The 21,844-nt window shown below is 48.4% G+C and overlaps 1 protein-coding gene across 1 annotated transcript; it reads right to left on the bottom strand.

Annotated features, from left to right (window-relative positions):
* Nucleotides 1–75: 75 nt before the first annotated feature.
* Nucleotides 76–16,847, bottom strand: Kctd13 (potassium channel tetramerization domain containing 13). The gene is made up of 6 exons (XM_005405231.2): nucleotides 16,386–16,847; nucleotides 14,453–14,622; nucleotides 4,303–4,392; nucleotides 4,168–4,220; nucleotides 2,909–3,104; nucleotides 76–823 (listed from the first exon to the last, which is right to left on the bottom strand). Exons 1-6 carry the CDS (start codon nucleotides 16,627–16,629, stop codon nucleotides 587–589), a joined length of 990 nt encoding a protein of 329 aa, XP_005405288.1. The 5' UTR covers nucleotides 16,630–16,847; the 3' UTR covers nucleotides 76–586.
* Between the last annotated feature and the right edge of the window lie 4,997 nt (nucleotides 16,848–21,844).

Below are 21,844 nucleotides of genomic sequence, written 5' to 3'. Positions count from 1 at the left end.
TGAAACTAGGAGGTATCTCCTTAATGCAGGCCATTTTCCTGTTTCCTCCCTGGGAGCCAGCAGCAGATCCTCAACTCAACTTTATTCCAATAATTTAATAGAAAATTAAAACAATAAATAATATGAAACAGATCAAGAAGACAGCTGAGCGGGGACAGGCCAGCCTAGGACAAACTTAAGGAAGCAGGGAGGGGAGCGCAGGCAGGAGGCGCTGGCTGGAGGCGGCTCAGAGCCGGTGAGGTTCCGAAGGGCTGGCTCAACACTTTTGTGTACAAGGAACTAAAAAAAGAGAAAGGGAATTCTGAGTCCTCCTGACCAGCTGGCGAGAGGAGACCGCGGGGCAGGAGTGGTGAGGAAGGGGTGAACGTCGCCTTCCGAAGGGCTCTGCCTGCGGGGAGGGGCTGGAATGGACGGTGTTAGCGCTGAGTAGGAGGGAGGACAGGGTCAAGGCGAACCGCACCATGCAGCGAGGGGGCAGAACGAAGACCCGCGACTTGGCCAGCAGAGCCGGGGCGAAGACAGGGGCAAGGGAGAACAGGGCGGGAGGGGCTGGGTCCTGAAGCCGGAGGCAAGGGCAGGGTCCAAGTCAGTCCTTGAAGACGATCTGCTGGCCATGGGGACGCTCGTCGTGGGTGATGTGGCGCCGGACATGGATCCTGCGGACGCGGTGCTCTCTGTTCTCCTCGTCTTCCCCTCGGCCCGCGCCACCACCTCCAGCCGCACCCCCTGTGGCCTCCAGGAGGGCTGGGTCTGGGCCCCGGGGCGTCTCATAGATCAGGATATTCAGGGTCTCCTCGAAGATCCGGGCCTCTGGGAATTCCACCTGCAAAAGGCCAGCAGTGACCAGCTCCTCCCTCTAGTCCGGCGTCACAGCCCCTTGCTGGCAGCCCCCGCACCACACGGCTCCCAGCCTCTGTGCGCTGGCTCTCAGGCCTTCACTGTTCTCGCTGCAACTGCGTTACCTGGCGAAGTCCTGATCAAGGCCCAGCTCTGAACCCAGGCAGGCAGAACGATTCTCTTCTGCCCTTCACTGCCAAGTCTCTCGGTCTGTTCTCACTGGACAATTACTTACGGACTCACTGCACTAGGCCAGGCTTGTTCTAGGAGCGGGGAAGCAATCAGTGAACAGAACTGACAGAAGCGCTTGCTCTCAGCAAGGCTGCATTCTGGGGGAGGACTCGGACACATGCAACGAAGCATAAACACAGTTAGAGGACGAATGCTGCGCGGAATAGATCAGGGTGAGAATGGCCCTGGCCAGGAGAGCCACACTTTCCAACAGGGAGTTAGTTCAGGGAAGGCCTCATTGGGAAGGTGGTATTTGACGCAAGCCGGGAGGGAGCAAAACAGGTGGACAGCTGGAGAAAGCAGGCTGGGGAGCAGCAGCAGGGTGAAAGCTCTGGGTCGGGAATGTGCCCAGTGTACAGATCACAGATCAGCAGGGAGGCCAAGGCCACTGAGGCAGAGTGACGAAGGAACAGAAAGGAATGAAGTGGAAGAAGTGACTGGGCAGCCCACGGAGGAGTCCCGGAAGGGTGCGATGAACATAGCTCTGAAGCTGTATTCTAATTATTGGTCTGTCTTATCTCTCCAACTGCAGAAGAAACCTCCTGAAAGCTGAGTCACTCACTCATTCATCTGCACATTCTAAGCATGTTTCCTTGATCAGTCAAGGACTAGGCTAGTATTAAGGGGATAGAAAGAAAAAGGTACAGCAGTGCCCTCGGGCAGCAATCCCTCCCCCAAATCACAGACTACAATAAACACTGTCTCCGGCTAAGAAGGGAGCATTACTAGCTTTGTCTGAAGTGTCTGGGTTGAAGTTATAAGCAAAGCTGTCCCAGGGGGAAAATGATGTTTAGCTTGTGTTATAAATATTAAGTACAGAGCTAGGCGTAGTGGCACACACCTGTAAACCCAGCACTTATGAGGCTGAGGCAGGAGGATCACAATGAGCTCAAGGCCACCGTGAGCTACATAGTGCATCCGAGGCCAGCCTGAACTGCATAGTAAAACCCTGTCTGAAAAAACGACAAAACCATACAAACAGCCAGGCATGGTGGTGCATGCCTGTAATCCTAGCACTTGGGAGGCTGAGGCAGGAGGACTATTGCAAGTTTGAGACCAGCCTGGACTATACAGTGAGCTCAAAGCCAGCCTGAACTACATAGTGAGACCCTGTCTCAAAAAGACAAAGACAAACAAACAAAAAAATACAAGCTCACTAGGCAGATAGGTATGGGGAAAGAAAATTCCAAGAAGTGGGAATAGGTAGGAGGTGTGAAAGAACTTTGGGTGCTGAGAGACTGGCAGGGATGTGGTGCACCTAAAGCAGCTCTCTTATTGGGCTTCGAAGGATGGGCAAGGAGGGGCACTTTCCTCAGCACTCTGATGCCCACGGTTATGCTCAGGGCAGAGCAGGTGCTCAGGAAGTATCTGCAGATGACTGTCACGTTCACAAGGCGTGATCTGCAAACCCAGCTGTGTTCTAAGTGGTCCAAGATTCTAAAGGGCACCACAGACCTTCTACACAGAAAACTGCACACAAACCTGCTCAGGCTGAGGATGCAGCTCAGGGGCAGATCACATCCTTGGCTTCAATTCCCAGGGCCACAAAATTTAAAAAATAAAAAAGAGAGGAAAAACAACACTACTCTATGCAAGGCCCCCGGTCCAATCTGCAGCATCAAAAACAAAGCAAAACCAAACCCCGCTGTGATCCAAACCCCTCATTTCGCAGGTCAAGAAATGGAGACCACTCGCCCAAGTTACAGACCAAGCCCCGGAATTTTAGCCCCCGACTCCCACTGCAGGACTCTCCCTCCCTGGCCTGCCTCGCTGCCTCTGACTAGGGTCCTGGTCTTGCCAACCCCATGCCCTCCCTGTTCAGGTCCTGCACCCCTCTGACCTTGGTCTGCTTCTTCTCAGTGGCATAGACAATGGAGGTGCAGCACACCTCGGCGATCTTGCGACCCTGCCCATAGAAAGACCAGCAGCAGATCTCGTCCCCCAGGACGTCCTTGAGGAAGAGCAGCCGCCCGTGGAAGCGCAGGGCCAGCTTGTCAAACAGCTCGATGTTCTTAAGTAGGTTGTCATCTGAAGTGCTGAGGACAGAGGCCAGGCGGCCTCAGCATGACTGGGTTCGCTCCCTCTGGTCTCCCCGGGATGGGGCACCTGGGTCCCATGTGCTTCTGCTCCAAAGGAGCCTCCGAAGGTAAGCAGCACTTGCTGAGCAGGTGCCAGCACAGTGGCTCCAGGGAGTCTCCTGAGCCCAGCTACCATTGCAGCTCTGCCACTCCCTCACTGAGTGCCATGGGGCAAGTTACCTCAGCTTTTGGTGCCTCGGTCTCCTTATCTGCAAATGGAGGTAACAGCTACCTCAAGCGTCAGGAGGGTTGTGAAAGTTAACGGGGAGAGCTCTTAGATGTAGTGTGAAAATAACTACCGTGTACTGTGGTTCACAAACTTAAATTCGTTCTATGACTCTGGAATAGATGGCAACATTTGTGTTTGTGTGGGAAAGATGGCCACGGTCATGTTTGTCACTTGATGCAGTTTGTAAACAAGAACAAAATTTTGCCACCTGCTGTGGTGGTGCACGCCTGTAATCCCAGCACTCAGGAGGCTGAGGCAGGAGGATCGTTGTAAATTCAAGGCCAGCCTGGGCTACAAAGTGAGTTTGAGGCCAGCTCAAACTGCATAGTGAGACCCTGTCTCAAAAAGATAAAAAAAAAAAACAAAAAAACTACAGTGTACTGTGGTTCACGCACTTACTTTGCTCTACGATTTTGGAATAGATGGCAACGTTTGTGTTTGTGTAGTAAAGATGGCCGCGGCCGTATTTGTCACTTGATGCAGAGTTTGTAAACAAGAACAGAATTTTGCCAAAAGCTTCTGCTTGCAAGGCGAAGTGTTTGTGAACCCAGGTACCACTGCCCTTGCTCCAGCCATTGTTTGGTCCTTGTCCAAATTCCAGCTTCCTGATGATAACACAGGCTCAGAAGGGGGTGACCTGCCCGAGGTGCCCAGCAGGCACGTGGCAGAGCTGCGAAGGGCATCAGGGATCCCTGGGCCCTCTGCACGGACGAAGCCCTCCCTTGGGCCAGGAGCAGGGCAGGCTCCCACCCCACAGGCCGATGTGCCCACACGCAGGCCCCGCGCGGTCACCTGGTGTAGGAGTACTTGTTGTTACTGCGGTTGTGCAGGAGCTTCACCACGGGCTGTCGGGGCAGAGGGGAAGAAGCACGGGGTCAGGCTGCAGGACAAGCCCTCAGCACCACCCCGCAGTGCTGGGGGCCTCACCTTGGAGGTGCTGGCCAGGAGCTGCTGCTCCTCCCGGGGAGATGTCACCGTGGGGATGAGGCAGAGCGGGGACAGGTTCTCCCTTTTTTGCTGGGAAAGAAGCGGAAGGTAGTTAACAGCACAACCAGTCACTCACACCCGCGCTTAAAGGCCATTAGGAGTTGCTAGTGGGCCTTAGGGTCAAAAACCCAGACCCCTTAGTGGTCTAGGAGTCCGCAGGACCCAACCTCTCTGATCTCAGCTCCGCCACTCTCCCGTGCTGCCTGGGGCTCCGGCTCTCCGGCCCGTCTTGTTCCTTCCACATCAAGCTGGGCCCACCCTGGTGCCGGGCCGCTGTTCTCACACAGCTGCGTCCACAGCTGGCTCCGTGTGCCACCCAGACCTCAGTGCAGAGCGCCCCCGCAAAGCACCAGTCCTGGCTCCTCGGTGCCCCGCCTCAAGCAGCCCCTCTGCCCCTTCCACTTCGTGTTACTGGTTCGTTTCCCTCACGGCACTCAAGTGCCTGACATTTCCTAACTTTCTGTAACTTGATTACAGCCTGTCCCTTGCTACCTGGGGAGCAAGTTTCTACTACGTAAATAAGTGCTCAATAGGTATGCGCTGAACCCTGGTTAGGCAGGCTGAGGCTGAGAAGGAATCCGAATCAAAGGTTGTTTTTGTTTTAGAGACAGGTTATTTCTATGAAGTCCACGTTGCCCTTGAGTTCAAAATCCTCCTGCCTCAGCCTTCTGAGTGCTGGGATTACAGGTGTGTGTATCACCATGCTTGGCTACGTGGGTTCTCTTCTCTGTCTTCTAGAATCTTCATGCCAAAACCCCTTACCTCACCCAATCTTGAAAACTAAATGTGCAATTCTAGTGTGAATTCCAGAGGTTTTTCTGAGACACTCTTGAGGTTTAAAGTTAACATGGGAGGCTGGAGCAGTGGCATATGCCTGTAGTCCCAGCTACTCAGAAGGCTGAGGTGAGAGGATCAATAAGCCTAGAAGAGTTTGAGACTGGCCTGAGCAACATGGTTAAGACTTTGTCTCAAAAAATAAAGAATACACGCCTGTAATCCCAGCACTTGGGAGGCTGAGACAAGAGAATCACTGTGAGTTCAAGGCCAGCCTGGGCTACATAGTGAGACCTGGTCTCAAAAAACCAAAAACCTGCCGAGCATGGTGGTATACACCTGTAATTCCAGCACTGAGGAGGCTAAGGAAGATCATTGTGAGTTCAAGACCAGACTGGGCTACAAAATAAGCTCAAGGCCAGCCTGAACCACACAGTGAGACCCTGTCTCAAAAAGACAAAAAATAAATAAATAAAAATAATAAAATAATAAAATTTAAAAAATAAAAAACCTTAAGATTAAGGTAAATATAAATAAAAGGATGTAATTACTTAAATCAATTTTTAGAAAAGAACTACAAAGATGAGACTCTATCAAATTTTAAGATATCCTACAAAGCTAAAATAATGAATATACTTTAGTTCTAGTGTGGAAACAAAATCAAAATGTAACAGAACACAACAGAGTACTCAGAGACAGTCCAGCGTGTGTACCTGCGACTTACAGAAAGACAAAAGTGAGCGGGGGAAGGAAGGGTGCAGAACAGTTATCCACCCCTATGTAATAGACCACCCCAAGCTTAAATGAACACCACAAAGTTTATTGTTTCCATTTCCAGGGCCAGGAATTTTCAAGTGGCTCAGCCAGGTGATTCTGGCGTTGAGTTTTCTTGTACAGCCAAAGTCAGCAGGCCTTGGGGAGTGTCTTGGTTACTTTTCTCTTGTTGCTGAGACAAAATCCCTGATGCCCAAAATGAAGGAAAGGTTTATGTAGCTCACAGTTTGTGGAGGTTTCAGTCCATACTTGGCTGGCTCCAAGGCAGGGTGGCACATGGCAGAGGGCAGAAGTTCATGGTGGTGGAAGACAGCAAAAGCAGCAAGAGCAAAAGGGGAGCAGCAGCAAGCAGCCTCTTTTCTTCCCTTATGCTGTATGCAGGCTACCTGCCCTGCTACATCCAGTGCAGGGTTGGTGTAGCACTCACACCCATAATCCCATTGGACCATGAATCAATCAAAAATGACGGCATGAGGCTTTGGGGAGGGGAGGTGGACATCCAGACACAAACCATAACAGGGCGTCTGAGGTGAAGGCATGACTACCTAGGGCAGAATCACTTCTGAGGAACTTAGAGCTGGTCAATTCACAGCGGCTCATCCCTGCCACGTGGACCTCTTTGTAACACAGCAGCTGGCTTCTTCAAAGCAGATAATCCCAAACAGACCAAGGTACAGGACTCACTGTCTCGTACATCACTTCACCAGCCCTATTCAGGGTAGAAGGGAATGAAGACTTGGGGACAAGAACCACTGGGGTTACCTAAGAGGTCGGCTCCATGGTCCACTCTTTGGTCTCTGCCAATTCAGGCAAAAAGCATTCGCATTACAGTAGTGGCTCGAAGTACAAAATGCTGCGTGTGTGTGTGTGTGTGTGTGTGTGTGTGTGTGTGTGTGTGTGTGTGTGTTTGGTTTTGTGGTGCTGGGGAGTGAACCAGGGCCCTCACACTGAACTATATCCCCAATCCTTTTTACATTTTGAGATAGGGTCTCACTAAATTAGCCAGGGTAGGCTTGAACTTGCAATCCTCCTGCCTCAGCTTCCTACAGTGCTGAAATTAAAAGGGTCCACCATGACACTCAGCCCAAAACGCTGCCTTCTAGGTCAGGTTCATAGTTCTTTATCACGCCTGAAGGACGTTTCCTACTTAAAGAACTGCAAAAAAACCAAGTGTCTCCCCGACACAGCCAATATGCAGTAGAAACAGGACCGCCACTAGGACCCCTTGTTCACAAGGGGAGGAGGCAGAAGGGACATGGAAGGCACCAGCCTAGAGGTTCCGAGATCCACTTGGGCCCTGGGAACTCTTTGATGCCTGCCCTGTTCAGGAATGATTCTCCACGGCTCCTGCCCGCGGCATCCTTCCTTTTCGATGAAACATGTTTGCGGCTCCAGTTTCCTAAGCCTGCTTCCTGTCTATAGAAGTTTAGGGACTCAAAGGCCTCTCTTCCCTCTTCACTCGGGATCTGCGCCTTTCAGTCCAAGCGTTTCTGCCACTGTAATTCTGAGTATCTTGTAAGTTTTGGGGCTTAGTGCGTAAGAAAAGGCCACAGCCATGAGTCTCTGTGAAGTAAGCCTCTCTCTCCTTCGGGCTGTGCTCAGACTACCGAAGACACCATTCCCCTTCAACTTTTCACAAGTGCAGCTGGCTCAGAATAATCTGATCAAATGGTCCTGAGGTATCTTCTTGGATATTTCTGAGGTCCTCACAAAGGACCTTTTCTTTTTGTTTTTTTTCAGACAAGGTCTCACTATCTAGTTCAGGCTGGCCTTGAACTCATGGCGATTCTCCTGCCTCAGTGCTGGGATCACAAAGGACTTTATAATCACAGTCTCAGATTCATCTTCAGACCATGTTTTCCTGAGAATGCTCTGTACTTGACCTCTGCTTAGATGTCAGAGAATGTTAATTTTAACAAATTTGTTATCTACATATCTGGAAAGGATATATATATAGTCTGTGTGTGTGTCTTTTTGAGACAGAGTCTCACTATGCAGTCAGGCTGGCCTTGAGCTCACTTTGTAGCCCAGGCTGGTCTCGAACTCGCAATGATCCTCCTGCCTCAGCCTCCCAAGTGCTGCAATTACAGGCATGCGCCTCCACGCCCAGCTAGGCTGGAAATTTTCAAATCCAACAGTTTCGAGCATTTTGTTCAATTGTTTTTTCTTCAGGCACCTTAAACATTCTGTCTGGGAATCTCCCTAGCTAGATCACCCAAGTTCATTAGGGTTCTTCCTAACTATACGTTACTGTAGGAGACAATGTTATTATTTTGCATATAACCAGGATCTGCTTTCCAGCAATTTCCAGTAACATTTTCCTAACCATTCTTGATGCTCTTACCGCCGCTCCCCCAAAGGAGGCTCAACATTCTGCTCAGAGTCCTCCCAACTTCTGCCCACTTCCCAGTTCTAAAGCTACTTCCATATTTTACGATTTTTTTCATGGCAGACTCTACACTCCAGAAACCAAAATCTGTTTTCTCTTCCTGGGAAACAGATTACTACAAATTTAACAATTTAAAACTATGATAAAGGCAGGGATATAGCTCAGTGGCGCAAGTGCCTGCCTGGCAAGTGCAAGGTCCAGAGTCCGATTCTTGGTACAAAAAGAAAAAAAAAACTCTGCTGAACACTTCTTACCACACACATGATCTGTGGGCCAGGAACTTAAGACTAGCCTAGCTGGGTAAGCCCTGTCCTGGGGTCCTTCATGAAGTTGCAACCTAGATGTTGGCCAGGGCTGCATTATCTGGTCTTGACTGAGCCCGCAAGATCTGCTTCTCCCCTTTTGGGGGAGTTACAGGTGGGAAGCAACACACCCAGCTCAGGATCTGCTTCTGAGACAGTTCCGCCATACAGCTGGGAGTCTGTGCCGCCTTTGTCAGCAGGCTTCAGTTCCTCACCAGGGAAACCTCTTCTAGGGTTGCTTGTGCCTTCATATAAGGGCTGGCTTCCCAGAGTGAATGACCCAAAAGAGGCAGAAGTGGTAATGCCTTTCTGACCTAGCTTCAGGAGCCACACACTATCACTTCTGCAACCTCCGACTGGTTAGCCTTCTTCAGTACGGGAGGAAACTAGACAAAAGGCTGGGTACAAGGAGGTAAGAATCACTGGTGGTCCTCTTGGATGCTGACGTTCAAAGACTGCTTAATAGATGGTACTAGAGGGGCTGGTGATTTAGCTCAGCGGCACAGTGCCTGCCTGGCAAGTGTGAGGTCGTGAGTTCGATTCCCAGTACTGGAAAAAAAACAAAACAAACAAACAAACAAAAAAAATAGATGGTACTAGAAAAACTAGCTCACTCCATGGAGGACAAAAAAAAGCATTAAATCCCTTCATAACCACATTCACAAAAGTGAGTTTCAGAGATTAGAATGTGCTTATATGAAAAATCCACACAGAAAACAATAAAGCTAATAAAAATACAGAATAGAAATGGTGGTATACACCTGTAATCCCAGCACTCAGGAGGCTGAAGCAGGATTCCAAGTTTGAAGCCAGCCTGGGTTATGCAGTGAGTTCAAGGCTAGCCTGAACTGCACACTGAGATCTTTTTTCTAAAAGTAAAAATTAAAAAAAAAAAAAAATTTAAAGGAAAACTTTTTTTTTTTGATACCAGGGATCGAACTCAGGACCCTGCATTTGCCAGGCAGGCACTTGTGCCACTGAGCTATATCCCCAGTCCACAGGAAAACTTCTTAAATAAGACTCTAAAAGGATACAACACTGGCCAATAAAAGGGTAAGTCGTTTGATGACATTAATGTCAAGAATTTCTCAGTGGAAGCCTGGCGTGTTAGTGCACACTTGTAATCCCAGTACTTGGGGGGCTGAGGCAGGGTGTCTGCCATGACTTTGAGGCCAGGCTGGGCTGTATGGCGAGACCTTGTCTCAACATCCCCCTCCCCACCCAAATGTCTCAGTTGACCCAGGAACAGTGGCACACACTTGTTATCCCAGCTACTCAGGAGGCGGAGGCTGGGGTATCATGAATTTGAGGCTAGCCTGGACAATTTAGAGACCCTGTCTCAAAAAAGAAAGAAACAAAAACAAAACAAAGCCAGGTATGGTGGGTACACCTGTAAGCCCAGCACTCCACACACTGGACTACATAGTGAGATCCTGTCTCAAAATCAAGCCAAACCAAAAAAAAAAAAAACCTCAGTTGACACCAGAAAGCACGGCTACACATTGAGGAAATAACAGACTTCTAAGCATCCCAGTGACATTACTGACTTGGGCAAGGATTACCAATTGGTGTGCTGAAGATAAGGTAACTGCTAATTGCACAGTGTCCAAATAACACCATACAGATGACTTGATAGTTGGCAGCGAGGAACTATGACTACAGTTCAGGCCTCAAACCAGTCACCTCAGTCCGGGAGTCACTCTGAGCATCACTAGCAAGAGGCATATTAGCAATACTGTGGGTCTCTCGGTGTAATACAATTTAAAATATGGAACATTACCTAAAATGTACTCTAACCAAAATGTTTAATATCAAGCCTTTAAACTTATGATCTAATTTACAGGAAATTCAGAATAAATAGGGTATCGCCAGGCATGGTGGTGCATGTCTGTAACCCCAGCACTCAGAAGGCTGAGGCAGGAGGATCATTGTGAGTTTGAAACCAGCCTGGGCTACAATGTGAGTTCAAGGCCGGCCTGAACTGCACAGGGAGACCCTGTCTCAAAAAGATAAAAAACAAAACAAACAGTAAACACGGTAACAAATCAAATGATACCAACAGTAAACCAGGCAAACTGGTAAGTTACTGTGCAGGAAAACTGGCAGTTTCTTTAACAAGTCAGCATCACGGATGAAGAAGGGGTTGTTTTAGGAAGGAAGAGCCTTATGGAACAGAATAACCAGATACAAGGCACAGATCCACACTGATCTTGGTTTAGAAGCACCAGCTATAAAAACATTTCTGGAACAACTGGGAAACTGAAGTATGCCCTGGGCGTCAGATAAAAACTTTATTGATATGGCAAGATGGCAATTATTAACAATGACTAAAACAAGCAGGTTACAAAATGGTTCATACAACATGATTCTAGCAGAGACACATACACGCGCACGGATACACACAAAGACCTGGAAAAGTATTTGGTGCTTGTATTTATTTATTTATCTGTTTCCTAAATTTCTACAATTGATAAATACTGCTTTAAAAATAATACGTGGCTAACTGTAATTTTGTTTTAAAACCAAGGATTTCTACTTAGTACCAGATTCACAGACAGGGAACATTCTAAAAGAAAATACTGGCAATATCTAAAATTGACTACGAATTATTATATAGAACAGACTTTCTCCACTAGGATTCCTCATCTCAATCTTAAAACTCAGTAAAAAATGTGAGTACTTTTGGAACTCTCCCAACTGTGATGGGTAAACTGTATCACTCTAGATGCTTGGGAGAAAGGCTAGTTTATTACGTACAACATATGCCTTAGGGTAGTGGTGGTTAACCTGAGGCGGTGGGCTGCTTGTATCACTGAAAGCTCTCACAGGTCCACCATGACTGCCTTAGGGAACGGTGTCACTTAGAAAGTCATAGTAAGATGAGCAGGTTGTGCTGCCTCTGTGGCCCTAAAGCTTACCACCGTCCCAAGTTGACCTGTGGCAAATGTGTCTTCCCTGACAAGAACAAGAGAAGGTAGAACTGGTATGCCAAGGCTACAAGATGAAATACCATGGGGTCTGGGCAAACAGGGCACCTAAAAAGTGTGCACTGCAGATTCAAGCATTGATTCTGTGAAGAACAATACCTAAACTCAAGAAAGCAGCTCATGTAGCATGCAAAATTATTGAGAATTTTGACTATTAGTCACAAAATATGTTCTGGCTGGGCATTGTGGCACACGCCTGTAATTCCAGCACTCGGGAGGCTGAGGCAGGAGGATCACTGTGAGTTCCAGACCAGCCTAGGCTACAAAGTGAGCTCAAGGGCAGCCTGATCTGCATAGGGAGACCCTATCTCAAAAAGACAAAAAACAAAAACAAAAACAATAAATGTTCTGGTCTTAAAAGATTTTAAAAAACTAAACCAAAAAACTCCACATGACTTATAGCATGTAAAATACGTGCCATTATATAATATGGCTTAATTTTCCTTTAAAAACCAGACTAAAATGTGCAAGTATCTCCTGCCAAGCAGCAGGAAGGAAATTCAGTAGAAATTTTGGTTAAAAAAAAGCAATTTAACAAAAAAAAGCAATTCAAGGGACACCAAAAAGCTGTCGAGTATGAAGATGTTCAAAAAATAAAAAAAGCTCCACCTCGTTAGTAGTCAGAAGATGCAAAGGAAAATCAGATCACTCTACACCCATCAGACTGGCAAAATTAGAAAGATGCAGGTGGCCACGTGTCACCGAGACTATGCAGAAGCAGAATCTCTACTCTGTGGATCATGAGTACCAATACTACGACCATTTGGAAGTTAAGTTTGCATGCATCTACAGCAATGCGCTCAGCTACCACTGTGAGAAACGGGCTCAGGATCATAAGGTGACGTGTACAAGTTTGTGCGAGAAGAGGTGGGAGGTAAGCTGGGTCTCCAACCTCACAGGAATGGATGAATAAAACACAGTGAGCAAAAACATAGATTCCTATGCAGCTCTTGGAAGCAAGGAATGAGATGTACGTCCAACAGCATCAATAGATCTCCAAAGAAGTACAGAATAAAAAAAACTGTGAAACAGGATCCGAAGCTCAATGCCCTTTATGGTAATTTAAAGTGCACACATATACAAAAGAGTGTTTTTGCTTTTCAAGAGTATAAGCCTAGCCCAAGTACAGTGTACGCACACAAACATTAGCATTGAATGGGTGACCCTGGGGCAAGGGGAAGGGGGCAAGGGGTTGGGAATGAAGGGGAAAAATAAAAGATTTGCACGGGCCAATGATGACAGTACCTGGGAGGTGCTGAGCTGCGGGCAGTGGGGCCGGGCAGGGTCTCTGGAAACCTGGGCCGGAGGCTGCTGCAGCAGGAAAAAACGCCGTCCCACCCGGGAGTCAGGTAACCTGGGGTCGAATCTGCACTCTGCCACTTACTGGCTCACTGACCTTGAGGGCATCATCCCACTTCCCTCGTGTTTCTTTTTAGGTCAACCAAGGGTACAGAATGTACACACAAGCAGATAGCACAATCACCCCGATACACAATCTGACAGCATACGGCGGGAACGTACTCCCAGGATCTAGCTCAATGTTTCGCACCTATACGCTGTAACTTGTTAATGGGTCATGAAATAAATTTAATGAGTCTCAGACGTGTTAGAGAGGAACAAAGGGAGGGTGGGAGGGGACACAATTTATCAAAGGGCACTGCACTAGCAGTACCCTTTCATAAACTTCAGTTACACACGTATGAGCATAAAAATGCATTTCCCCCTTATGAGCCGCAGGCAGGAAGTATGAAAGCACAGAGACCATCCAAAGGAATGCTAGACCTTTGGGCTTCAAGGAAAATAAGGATGCCCTGAGATGAGAGAAAGTTGTTCAAAGTCACCACTTTGTAACCTATAAAGAGCATTAACTCTTATTACTGCTGTGTCATAAAAGACGTTTTAATGTTATAAAACTTGAACGGAGTGAAAGGCTTTATGTAAAACCCACTACACTGCACTTATTTTTCTTGGTGATCTTTTAGAGCCTAAGGAGAGAACGCCAGAGGTTGGAACTGACTCACACAAGGTCACTCAATGGGCTGGGACAGGTGACTCCAAAGCCCTGGGCCCCGACTGAGCTTTGAGAAGCCCGAGGGATACACAGAAGGGGGGCTCCGCAGGTGCGAGTGGGGCCTGGAACCCTTCAGTCCTATTTACAGACAGTGGCTCTGCTTCTGTGACATTTTACCCGAGGAAAGGATCTCGCTGCTCTGAAAGAAAGGAAAAGCAAGAGAGCGAGCCTGCCCGCCCCTGGGTGGAGAGGCACAGGACTGCTGCCTCTCAGGGTAAATCAGTCAGGTAGGTTATTATATTCCAACTTAAATTTAGTTTTTTTTTCCTCTGGTGACATAGAGGAGTATCCAGGGCTTGGGAGCAAGGGAGAGAACAGACTGGGGCTGTGTTTGACATGTTCACGACAGCCATTAATTCGTATGTCTCGGTGCTGGGTGACACGAACTACCAGTGATTCGTGCATGAACTGTCCCATCGGCGGCTTTTCATTTTATTAGTTAATTTTATTAGTAAAGAGACTGATGAACATGACTAGACCGGTGGTACATGCCGCGATGGGGCAGCCATGCGTGTCTCACCAGTGGTTCAAGCTGGCGGGAACGTGCCTAAGAATGATTACTCAGGTGGCAGCGAGGCAGCTGGACTGGCCAGGAAGGAACGGCGAGAAGCAGAGAACAGGGATTCAATCATCACAGCAGTCTGGCTTGAGCTAGTGAAGGGACTCTGAGTACGCGCAGTCAGAGCCAGGCTCTCCAGGCCGTCTACCTCTGTGCTGTCCTAACAGCCAACCCTTGGGCAGCTCGCCCAGGCACATGGGCACAGACACTTGGGAGGTGGAGGAGGACCCTCACCTGCAGTGCCAGCTGGCAGTCCTCAATCAGGCCCTGTACCAAGTAGTAGCGAGCTTCACCTAGTAGCTCCCCCAGTTCTCTGGTACTCTCAGGTAGTGGCACGGACCCGTCCCGCAGGTAGTTGAGGATTGTACCAAAGTGGCGGCCACTGCGGTCAATCAGCACCCAACCTGGTGGGGTGGGAAGAGATAGGAGGAGGGGTGTTTTTTGTTTTGTTACGGGTTTTTTTGAGACAGGGTCTCGCTATGTAGTCCAAGCTGGCCTTGAACTCACTATGTAGCCCAGGCTGGCCTCAAACTTGTGGGGATCCTCTTGCCTCAGCTTCCCAGTTGCTGGGATTACAGGCGTGTACCTCAACGTCTTGCTAGGAAGGGTGGTTTTGGTAGGGGCCCTGGAGCTACTCAAATTTTCTTTAAAAAAGATTTCAAAGACACTCTGGGCTGGGGGTGGTGGCTCATGCCTGTAATCCCAGCCCTTGGGAGGCTGAGGCAGGAGGATCGAGTTTGAGACCAACCTGGGTTACAAAATGATCTCAAGGTCAGAATGAACTGCATAGCGAGACCCTGTCTCAAAAAGGCAAAAAAACCCAAAAAAACAAAAACAAAGAAAGTATGAATACTGATCTGCCTCAAACTTCTGCCATACCTAAGAAATTCTTCAAATACTGTATCTCCAATGGGATCTCCTAGAGGCGTTTACACATACCCTACCACAAGAGAACTGATTCCCTCCCAAATCTGTTCTAGTTAGAAGGCTCTCACCGAGAAAAAGTTCTTACAGAATTACCTTATGCACAAATCCCTAACCCCTGGTGTTAATTCTGACCATCCTATTTAATTCCTTATGCCCATTCTCCAGTTTCACTACCATTTTAAGTTTTACATACATATATTTTGTTGTTCACTAGCTTATGCTATCTCCCTGAAAAAGGCAAAGTCTGTAAAACTAATCTTGTCAGGTGCCTTTATCAAAAACTCTCCACCCGGGCGTGGTGGCGCATGCCTGTAAGCCCAGCTACTAGGGAGGCTGAGGCAGGAGGATCATTTTGAGTTTGGGGTCAGCCTGGGCTACACTGTGAGCTCAAGGCCAGCCTGAACTGCATAACGAAACCTTGTCTCAAAAAAGACCAAAAAAAAAAAAAAAAAAAAAAAAAAAAAAAAAAATCTCCAACACCAACTGGTGCTTTACATAATACTAATTAAATGAATTGTTCACCTATATTTGAAGGCTGAACTCTTACCTCCCGAATTTTTATTTTCCTCCTCCACAATACTCATTAACTCCCTCTGAATCCCCATCCACCTCCGCGCAGAGGGACAGGAAGGATACGCAAACTTTTAACTAGATCATGTGGTTCCCCAAATCGAAGGCGACACTCCAAGAAGGCAGGGTTCACCTGCCACGGAGAACTGTGCACCCCCCACTTTGGTGCTGCTGGTAACCCCAGAGCGGCCTTCTCCTACAACCTGCATTTACGGATGCTTCCTAGAGAGTACAGGACCCTGTGTTACGGGAACACGGAGACAGACATCTCCCGGGTCTCCAGGCTGGCTGCTGGGGGTCCCGAGGCACGGGGGACGGGGGTGGGTGGGTGGTGCAAAAGGCTGCGCAGTTGTTAGAAACGATGAAAGTTGCCTGAAGGGGTGCTGCTGGCAGCAGGGCTTGCTCCCACGTCTTTTGAGCTGCGGGCTGAAAGTGGGAGAACCTGTAACAGGTTTAGAGGTGACAGGTCGAACCACTTACCAGGGTGCCTCGAAGAGCTAAGGGTCCCATAACTGCTGGTTACTGCCGGGGGTAACGGTCTGGAGGAGGGAGGCTGCGAATGCGAAGGGCAGGGAAGACGCGAGGCGGGGGCGGGAGGAGCCCCGGCCCTGAAAGCGCGGAGGCAGAGCCGGGCCGGGGCGAGGGAGGCGCGTGCAAGGGCGGCGCGTACCTCCGGCGTCGGTGAGCACCTCCACGCGGCCGCTGAACATGGCTTTGAGCATGGTGTCCTGGCCCGTGAGCGTGCGCAGCGTGGTGTAGTGCAGCGAGCCGCCCACGTTCAGCTTCACGTACTTGCTGTTCGGGGTCAGCGGCTTCAGCCCGCAGGCGGCGGCGCCGGGCTCCAGACCCGCGGGCTTAGCGGCTTCCAGGGCCGGGGCCGCGGCCGCCGCGGGCTCCGAGGCCTCGGCCGACATGCCGGGTGGAGGGCGGCGGGCGTCGACCGCCCCGGACTCCCTCCGCGCCCTCCCGCCTGCTCTCGAGGACCCCGAGTCCTGCCGGACCCTCTAGCGAACACGCCCACTCGCCGCCGCCACTCTGCGACATCGATCCTCCGCCCCCAAGCGCTCGTACCACCCGGAAGCCGGCGCCCGGCCGACCCGCGGCGCGCCTCGGCCCCTCCCCTGGCCCGGAGGCGGGGCTTGGTCTCGGCGCATGCGCGCTGGGGAGGGGTGGGGGCGGGGCGCTGCGGGCTAGAGTGCGCGAGCTGGAACCTCCGGAGCAGGGCGAGGGGCAGTGAGTGCCAATCCCAAGACCGGATAAAGGAGGCCTCCCGGCCCCACGCTCTTTGTTTTCTTTGTTTTTTTTTTTTGGTCCCAGGAATCGAACTCAGGACCTTGCACTTGCCAGGCACGCGCTTGTGCCTCTGAGCTATCCCAGGCCCAAAATTTTGTTTTGTTTTTTGCGGTACCAGCGATAGAACTCACGACCTTGCGCTTGCCAGGCAGGCGCTTATGCCACTGAGCTATATTCCCCAGCCCCTGTTTGTCTGGTTTTTGAAAGTACTACTTAATGCCGTATTGCACTGGGGTAGTGTTTTTTTGTTTTTGTTTTTGTTGTTGTTGTTATTCTTGACAGGCTGTGGGAGAACTTGTGAGCGAAACACCAAGGGATGCTCCTAAAGGCGGCAGAAGACGGGGACTCCCAGAGAAGAGGGCAGGGACGCTAGGCGCCAGGGATGCCAGGGCTGTCTGACAGCTGGGGCTGAGGGGAAGTTGAATAGCGGCCACGTAGAGATGGAGGCATTCAGAGACCCTCGTGCAGGACGGAGCAAGCTCGGTGCCCTTGCGCAGCACGAAGGTCAGGAGTGGCTGCAGCCCTTGAGCTAAGACCTTAGAATCCCATCTAATGTCGTGAGACCAAGCATCGCATCCCCAAAGAAGAAATAACGTAAAAACCCCTGGGGGCGAGAAAGCAGTGAGAAGTGTTTTTATCTGACCCAATCGGCCTCAAGTTTACAGGCGGATACTTCAGAGGTTTAACAGTCTGCTTTAGCGTCTAGCAAGAGGCTGGGAGGAAAACCGCAGAGTGAAAGGTCTGGTTGCAACTTTGCCGCCAGTTCACCGGGAGAGCCTGTGCGAATCGCTTCTCTCCGGGCTTGTTTGGCTGCTTCCTTTTCTCTTTAAACGCCAGCAGGGGCGGGTGAGAGTGTAAATGAACGAGTGGGCCAGTTATATGGTATCGGAGAGAAATGGGTCTGTGGTTATGCAGAGAGCTCGCATTCTGCCAAAGGGCTGCAAAGTGTGATTTTCTAAGTGCAGCGAGGGGAAAGAAAAGGCCGCTCCCGGCAGCTGGGAGCTGGCTTGCGTTCTCTCTCCAAAAGTCTGGCTGTTGCTAGGAGCAGGTCAGGCCCCACAAGCAAGGCAGTGGTGTTGTCCAGCTGAGCACAATTTCACAAAACAGCGCCATCGACGGTGTCACACTTGGATGGATGGAGAAAAAGACCGTTCTGTAGTAATTTTTTTTTTTTTTTTTGGTCTTTTTGAGACAGGGTCTCACTGTGTGATGCAGGCTGGCCTTGAACTCATTTATGCAGCCCAGGCTGGCCTCAAACTCCCAACGATCCTCCTGCCTCAGCCTCCCGATTGCTGGGATTACAGGTGTGTGCCACTACGCCCAGCTCTGTAATAATTTCTGTATGTAAAAGGACATTGTCCAAACCACAAAAATGGCCAAATAGTTACTTTTTTTGGTCTTTTTGAGACAAGGTCTCAATATGCAGTTCAGGCAGGCCTTGAGATCACTTTGTAGCCCAGGCTGGTCTCGAACTTGCAATAATCCTCCTGCCTCAGCTTCCTGAGTACTGGGACTACAGGAGTGTGCCACCACTCCCGGCTTTTTTTTTTTTTTTTGAGGCCTTGGCTCTGTGGCCTGCCCAGGCTGATCTCCCCTTCCTGGCCTCGGTGGTCCTCCTGCCTTCGTCTTCCAAGTGGCTGGGACTACAGGCACACACCATCTGGCTGACTGCTGGTGCTTTAACAAATGGAGAATGAGCCCTGATTCTTCTATCTTGTAATCATTAAGATAACCAGAAAGAATTGTCTCCACTTTCTGGCAGTATCCAACCTACAGCAGATCTCTCGTTTCTTAAACTCTCCTAGGAAATCACCTAACGCAAGCCTCAGTCCTGTAATAAGCCCTCTCAAGTGTGCAGGTGCTGAGATGCTTGTGTCCAGTTTGCTTTATTCAACCACAGGTGCACTGCTGTAATCTTTGGCTGGAGGGCTGGTCAGAAATGGAGGGTCCACAGAAATTCAGCTGAGGACCTCACCCCCACCTTGGTAATTGCGTGCACAGGTGAAGTGGCTTGTGTTTCTCTTTGCAGTGCCATTCTGCTCGTGGCTAGGAGGTAGCTTCTTGCTGAATTGAGCTCTGATATTTGGTTATGATCCTTAAGCAGTAGACTTATTCTGCTTTTTGTTTTTCTCTCAGAATAAGAACCCCCTGGAGTTTTTGGTCAGAATCTGATCAAATCCCTGATCAGATTTGTCTTTTTCCTTGGTGAAATTGTCTTCTGGGCTACTACACCTATTCCTGTGGTCCGTATGTTCCTCTAGTGTTTTGAATGTTGTTCATCTGCAAGAGAAAGTCTGGTGCGGGGCGTGGTGGCGCACGCCTGTGATCTCAGCACTCGGGAGGCTGAGGCAGGAGGATCATTGTGAGTTCAAGGCCAGCCTAGGCTACAAAGTAGCTCAAGGCCAGCCTGAACTGCATAGTGAGACCCTGTCTCAAAAAGACCAAAAAAAAAAAAGAGGAAGTCTGTACAGAAAGGATTGGTGTGCAGGCCTAGATGTCTAAAAGCATCACACATGCTTGATCTTTCATGATTGAATATTTCTTGTCCCTCTAAGAAGTTGGGGATACCAACTGCTCCAGGTCTTGCAGCTAAGTAGCACCTCAGAGTCTCATTTGTTCTCAGAATTAACCAGACGAGGGCCAGGGATATAGCTCAGTGGCACAAGCGCCTGCCTAACAAGCACAAGGTCCTGAGTTCAATTCCCAGTACCAAAAAAAAAAAAAAAAAAAAAAAAAAATTAACCAGGCAAATTTATCCTTCAATCAATAAATGTACCCTACAGTCAGCTCCAGAGACTACAATTCAGAAGGTATTTCCAGGCCAGTGTCCTTTGGATAAACTTGGCATAGATCACTATTTCAGAACTCCTATAAAGAATTTTTAGTTTTGTGTACCTGGAAATAACTTTGTTTCATTTATTCTGCCCAAAATCAGGAGTGAAGACCAGTCTTTGGTCCAGCCCTTGAGATACAAAGTTACATGAGCACTAACCTTGTGGACTTCCTGTCAACTAATACCAGGCCAAAGACCTGCGCCTTTCATGTTTTTTCATGATTGCCCTAACAGGTACTCCTTTAATAAATATACTAATATTTAGTTTTAATGTTATATTTTCTTTTGTCTTTTTGAGACCAGGTCTTACTATGCAGTACAGGCTGGCCTTGAGCTCAGTTTGTAGCCCAGGCTGGTCTCAAACTCTCAATGATCCTCCTGCCTCAGCCTCCTTAGTGCTGGGATTACAGACATGCGCCACCACACCAGGCTATATTTTCATACATGCATATAATATATTTTGGTCATGTGATACTTACCTTTCTGAATCTGGCTTATTTCATTCAACATGATGATCTCCACCTCTATCCTTTTTTCTGCAAATGCCATGATTATGTCCTTTACAGCTGGGTAGTACTTGTGTGTGTGTGTGTGTGTGTGTGTGTGTATGTGTGTGTGTATATATCAATCACATTTTCTTTATGCATTCTCTGTAGATGCACGTAGGCTGATTCCACACCTTGGCTATCACGAACTGTGCTGCAATAAACAGGGGTACGCAGGTCTCACTATAGTATGCTGACTTTAATGCCTTCTGGTATATACCAAGGAATGGTACAGCTGATCACATGGTAGTTCTCTGTTTAGTTTTTTGAGAAATTTCCATACCGATTTCCATAGTAGCTGTATTCATTTACATTCCACCAGGAGTATAAAAGGGCTCCTTTCTCATCTCCATATCTCTAACAGCATTTATTATTTTTTGTATTCTTAACAGCCATTCTGACTGGCATGAGATGTACTCTCAATGTAGTTTTCATTTGCCTTTCCCTAATGGCTAAAGATGCTGGACTTTTTTCATATACTTACCATTTGTACTTCCTCTTTTGAGAAGTGTCTGTTCATTTATTGACTGGGCTATTTCACAGTGTTTTGAGTTCTTTATATATTTACTTTTTATTTTATTTTATTTTTTGTCTTTTTTAGACAGGGTCTCGCTATGCAATTCAGGCTGGCCATGAGCTGACTTTGTAGCCCAGGATCCTCCTGCCTCAGCCTCCCGAGTGCTGGGATTATAGGTGTGGGCCACCACGCTTGGTTTATATATTACTTTCAGTCCTCTGTCAAAAGAGCAACTGGCAAAGATTCTTTTTCCCATTCCATTAATTGTTTTCCTTAATGCGTAGAAATGTTTTAATTTGACGTTCTCCCATTTGTTGATTATTGCTATTATTTCTTGCGGTATTACAGTCTTATTCAGGAAGTCTTTTTCCCTTGTGTAAAGCTTCAGGTGTTTCCTCTCTGCCTTATTCTAGCAGTTTCAAAATTTCAGGTCTTATGCCTAGGCCTGTGATCTATTTTAAACTGATTTTTGTACAGAATGAGAGGAATCTAGTTTCAGTGGGTTTTTTTTTTTTTTTTTTTTTTGGTCTTTTTGAGACAGGGTCTCACAGGGTCACACATTTGTAATCTCAGCTACTTGAGAGGCTGAGGCAGGAATACAAAAAGCTCAGGGCTGTCAAAAAAAGAAAAAAACTACTGGGGTTGGAGCTTAGCGCTCCTCGAATTCAGTTACCAGTACTGAAAAAAAAAATCCTCCAACAGAGAAAATCCAGGAGCCTGGTGTTTTTTCTGGTGAATTCTACAAACATTTAGAGAAATAATACTAACTTTTCCCAAGCTTTTCCAAAAAAACCTTCGTGGGAATTGGGGATAGAGTCTAGTAGTAGACTGCTTGCCTAGCATACATGATGAGGTCGTATTGGCTTTGATCCCCATCACCACAAAAAAACCAAAGGTGGTCACAGTGGCACAAGCCTGTAATCCTAATGACATGGGAGACT

Source organism: Chinchilla lanigera, unplaced genomic scaffold (assembly GCF_000276665.1).
Source record: "Chinchilla lanigera isolate Chin_1 unplaced genomic scaffold, ChiLan1.0 scaffold00092, whole genome shotgun sequence".
NCBI classification, from domain to species: domain Eukaryota; kingdom Metazoa; phylum Chordata; class Mammalia; order Rodentia; family Chinchillidae; genus Chinchilla; species Chinchilla lanigera.
This window is presented reverse-complemented; position numbering and strand designations above follow the sequence as displayed.

Excerpts from the sequence above, each read along its gene's own strand:
- Kctd13 (XM_005405231.2), bottom strand. The coding sequence starts at position 16,629 with ATGTCGGCCGAGGCCTCGGAGCCCGCGGCGGCCGCGGCCCCGGCCCTG. Across the intron at positions 14,623-16,385 it reads GGTGCTCACCGACGCCGGAG|GTTGGGTGCTGATTGACCGC; the intron begins GTACGCGCCGCC and ends CCACCCCACCAG. Across the intron at positions 824-2,908 it reads CTGAGAAGAAGCAGACCAAG|GTGGAATTCCCAGAGGCCCG; the intron begins GTCAGAGGGGTG and ends GGCCTTTTGCAG.